At 34.0% G+C, this 4,694-nt stretch overlaps 1 protein-coding gene across 2 annotated transcripts in view; it reads left to right on the forward strand.

Annotated features, from left to right (window-relative positions):
- The first annotated feature begins 666 nt into the window (after positions 1 to 666).
- Positions 667 to 4,694, forward strand: part of LOC111385275 (K(+) efflux antiporter 4-like) — a 9,397-nt gene continuing 5,369 nt past the window's right edge. The window contains exons 1-7 of one of the 2 annotated variants that reach the window (XM_023009656.1): positions 667 to 1,119; positions 1,603 to 1,646; positions 3,217 to 3,281; positions 3,381 to 3,459; positions 3,634 to 3,695; positions 3,781 to 3,856; positions 3,962 to 4,036. In XM_023009656.1, coding sequence (XP_022865424.1) covers positions 903 to 1,119; positions 1,603 to 1,646; positions 3,217 to 3,281; positions 3,381 to 3,459; positions 3,634 to 3,695; positions 3,781 to 3,856; positions 3,962 to 4,036 — 618 coding nt within the window. In that variant the 5' untranslated portion in view covers positions 667 to 902. The remainder of the gene's footprint in view (positions 1,120 to 1,602; positions 1,647 to 3,216; positions 3,282 to 3,380; positions 3,460 to 3,633; positions 3,696 to 3,780; positions 3,857 to 3,961; positions 4,037 to 4,694) is intronic. The other variant, XM_023009657.1, reaches the window with a different exon arrangement.

Below are 4,694 nucleotides of genomic sequence, written 5' to 3' on the forward strand. Positions count from 1 at the left end.
TTTACGTCAGTAGTTTATTATTAGAGATTGTTTCGTTGAAAAAAATCAAATCACAGTAGATAATGACTGTAGTGTCGTTTTATGCAACGAAAAACGACTGGAGTGACGTTTTACATTTTGGATAACAGTTGGAATGTCATTATCATCCAATAGTTGTAGAAAACGAAAAAAAAATACTAAGTATGAAAACAACACCAACTTAAATATTATTCGATAATAAATGTACAATTTATATAAGATTTTTAAAATTATATTTCTTTTTTCTTCAAATCTAAATGGGATATTTTAATATAGATGATAAATGTTTAAAGGATATCCAAACATATGAAGAATATAATGAAGAATAGGATTTTAGAGAAGCAGGAATGGTTGAAGAGAAAAAATCGAGTTACTATGAATTTGGGGACCAAAAATTGAATTGGAGAATTTAATTGGATTGATAAGGGTATTAAGGCCTTTTCCAATAATGATTGTATTAATGACATTATTTGTTTATTGTGTTTAATAATTGAAGACTATTTGTTCAAAAAAATATTAAAAGGAGACTATATAATCAATAACATTGTTTGATTAGGTTTTTTAACAAATTCCCTCTAAAATATTTTATATTTTTCTATTTATTTTTATTATTGGTTAAATGCTATTTAACGTTATGTTAGGTTGTTGGCCAAATTCCACCGTAAAAACCTGGTTTAGAAATCAATAATTGTTCTTGTTATTTTCACCTCTCTGTGTCAATCGCAGATTTGTGCTCGGTACTGAGCAGCAGAGAGTAGTGGACAACCTGTGGATAGCGACAACAAAACAAAACGACGCGTATCGCACCGAATCACTCGTACAGTCTCCCATCCCTCGTTCTTAACGTACGCCGGGGCCTGTGTATCCTGCTCCCCAATCGCCCAATGAGTAGATCATCAGCTGCGCTCATTTTACTTTTCGTAGCTCTTGTTGCTTTGCCGGCATCGCTTGCTGAATCCGAAGATTCGAAACTGCTTGATGACCGCGACGCCGGTAATGTCACCGCAAGTAATATGACTGCGGCAAAGGAGGACACCTTTGCGGACATTATCGACCGAGCACTGGAGAAAGAGTTTACTGAGAATGAGGATCAGAATAAAGGTTTTTTAGATCTCAACTTTCATCTCATTTTCGCTTTGTTGCATTGAATTATATTTTTGCATTAGAATGTTTTTAGGTTAAGGTTTTTAATTAAGCTCCATTGAATTTATAAGATATTAGCAGCGTGTTATGGAACTGATTTTATTTTTCTCTCGGTTCCCTTCTTTTTTTTTTTTTTGGGGTATTGTTTTGTAGATTGCTTTCGGTGCTTGAGAAGTGAATGGCGGATTTTAGTACAATACACGAGTGCTTTTGTCAATTTATAGTGTAGAATAATTTTAAGTTCAAATTAAGATTTTGATATATTGAGACATCAATTTAGGTATTGCATTCTCAGTGTTATAAGGACTGCCGAGCAGTTTGTTTTTTATCATAATTGAATTTTTTATTCAATTATTGTTATTTTTTTGACTTTTATGTATGGAGAAAATGCTTGTTTGTTTATGGTTTTCCCTAAATTATGTACTTGAATTATAATGGCAGCAAATGATGCTGGTAGCTTCAACAACAGTGTGGCAGAGCAGCAGGTTTGTTTCGTTGCAGATATTCAACTTTTCTGGCAGTGTTTCTTCTGTGATCTTTGTCAATACTGCTTTATGCATAAAAAGGGGATATTATACTAATTTGTGAACTTGAGTAGTCAGTGCCATGGCAGGTAATCGCTTGTTTGGTTAATTTGCATGTGTGAGAGTGCTTAAAAGCGTCCTTACATGGACTTCCAAACATGCACAATGTATGAATCATCTCTAGCACATCCTTTAGAAAAATGTATTGGGAATCCAAAAATGATGGTAAATCAATCTGGGTAAACCATAGTAAGTAATTAACACATAAAAAATAGTAATCTCTTATCTGGATAATGGTTCATATACAAATCAATGTTCTGACAAAAGAAATTTACAATATTGGGAGCAGCTGAAATGCACTGTCTCCAATCTCCATACACCTGTCCCTCCAGAATAAGTTCAACAATATCTTATTTAAATTCAGGGATGAATACATTAACTTCTGTTTACTGTCTTGTCTTACCTGCCAGACATAGATAGTTTGTAGAGTTTTATTTGAATATTGAAAGTTCAACACTAGTCTCAAAGGATAAATAGACACTCGTCAAGATAGCTAAATTCTAGTGTTTTTGACCATCAAGTCCCTAAAAATTCAATGCTTACACCATTCTTCATCAGTATCAAATCATATATATTAATTTTGCAAGTTTAAGACAAGTACTAGGAAAACTAAAATTTGAGTACTTGATATTGATGAATAATGATGTAAGTATTGTGGTTTTAGGGAGTTGATAGGTAACAACACTATAAGTTAGCTCTTAATGCATGCCTGCTTATCCTTTGAGATAGTAACATCAATGTTGTCATTACTTATAGCGAAATATGTTGAATTGATTTAGTATAATTCTCATGCACTTATAGCTTGAAAGAAACTTCAAACAAAGTTTCATGTAAAACAAGACAATTGCTGGACGATACTAATTCTACACTGATGCGGACGGACATGCGATTACGATTCATTGATTCGTTCATGAATACTGAAAGCAACCAAGAATTGGAGAGAATTCTCACAATTTCATTAATTTTAATGATCAAAATCCAACCAAGAAAAACAACAATGCATAAAGTTTTTATATAGACTTCTTAAACACCCCTTAATGACTTAAAGTGCCAGGAAATAGTTAAAAGACTTAAATGGAAAGATATCAAGGTTTGGCCCCCTTATTTTAGTTGTAGGATCTGCATCATATGCCCTGCTAAAACAGTGTGGTGAACTTGTGAATGCTAATACAGATATATGTCGTAATCCTAAAAAGAACCATAACTTTAAAATGGACATCTTCATCATGATTGGTTACTTGAAAAAGGAAGACACCAGGAATAATACTTGTGTTATGGGGTATTATCACGTGCTTAGATGGAGGATTAATGCTCATGCCCTAATAACTCGTTTAAGACATGGTTGAGTCAGTTAATTAAATTTTCCTTATCTGAAATGCTCTACTTGCAAAGCATGTTGCTTCTTTTTCCTCTTTTAATTTCAAACAGTAGGTTTTGCTTGATTTACCTGGTTATATTTTTCCACCATCAGGCAGTTTTGGAAACTGTAGCTAGAGTCAAGCCAAAGAAAAATGAGACCAAAACAAAGGACGAAAAGTAAGCATTTTGCTCAATTTGGAGAATGTTATTATTGACATCTCACCTGAACATACAGTTTCTTTTTGCTGGTAATTAACTGCTTTGCTATAATTTTAGATCCTTTAAACTTCATAGTGTTTTCAACCTGGACAATGACAATGGAGCTGAAGAAACCCCAACTTTGATTGATAGAAAGGTGAAAATGGAACTGAGGGCCCTTGATATTTCTTTATCACTTGTTCCACTATGCTTATCAATAACATTTCCTCTCTCTAAGAGTAGAAGACAAAGCAAGAATTTTAATCAATTGAACCTGAAAAAGTATTACACCTTTATGAGGGAATTGATAACAATTATCACGTATTTGCAGGACAACGTTTTCATTATATCAAATTTCAGATCTAAATATCCAGTGCTGCAGTTAGACTTGAGGTAAACTTACCAGTTACATATTTGATATGGTGCCCTCAGTCTCCTCCCTTTTCAATTCTGGTAGCCTAACTAGGTGATTCTGTAGGCTTATATCAGATCTTGTCGTCGTCATCGTGTCTGCAACTTGTGGTGGAATTGCTTTTGCTTGTGCTGGACAACCGGTCTGATTTCATTCATTGACCTATGGTAGTTTATTGTTTATATGCTATCTTTTCACCTACCCAAGTCTAAAATTTTATGATTTTATTATTCACAAAAATTCTCAGGTTATTACTGGATACTTGTTAGCAGGGTCCATGGTTGGACCTGGAGGTTTCAACGTTGTCAGTGAAATGGTGCAAGTATGTATCTTAATTAGAAAATTGTGCTCTCACAGTGATAGTTTACCTTCATACACAACGATTTCTTTTCTAGTGCACTAGAGTATATTGTTAAGTCTGTAAACAGCATCTTGCGCTGATTTAAAGTTCAGCTTTAGATAGCTACTGCTTCAAAATGTGAATGGAGTAGTTAATGCCTTCAATGCACTTGCTATAATATCCCCTCTCCATCTGAAGTTGAATATCATCATTTTACTTGGGGAATTCAGACCACGTGACTTTTGTGTACCATGCCATCTGCAACCCGTCGTGTGAGAGGGCCCTGTGTTTCAGATTTTGATTTGAAACTGGAATATTTTTGTCAAGGTAGTTTGATAAAGTGGTGAAGAAGAGTGTCCTTTATGAAAGAAGCAATTAATCTGTAACATCCGTAAAAGTAAATGAAGACATTCAGCCCTTGTTTGAGCCCCATTCTTTGGGGAAAAAAACGCATTTTTAAACTGTGTTTTGACATAATTTCCAGCACACATTCAATAAAATAATATTACACGTAAATCCAAAACTTTTCCCTTTTTTTTAACCACTAACTTCCCATCAACACTATTCAAAAATGCATCCCCCCCCCCCCCCCACCCCACCCCCAAAAAAAAAAAAAAAAAAAAAAAAAAAAAAAAGAGGA

The sequence above is a fragment of the Olea europaea genome, unplaced genomic scaffold, assembly GCF_002742605.1.
Source record: "Olea europaea var. sylvestris unplaced genomic scaffold, O_europaea_v1 scaffold311, whole genome shotgun sequence".
NCBI classification, from domain to species: Eukaryota; Viridiplantae; Streptophyta; class Magnoliopsida; order Lamiales; family Oleaceae; genus Olea; species Olea europaea.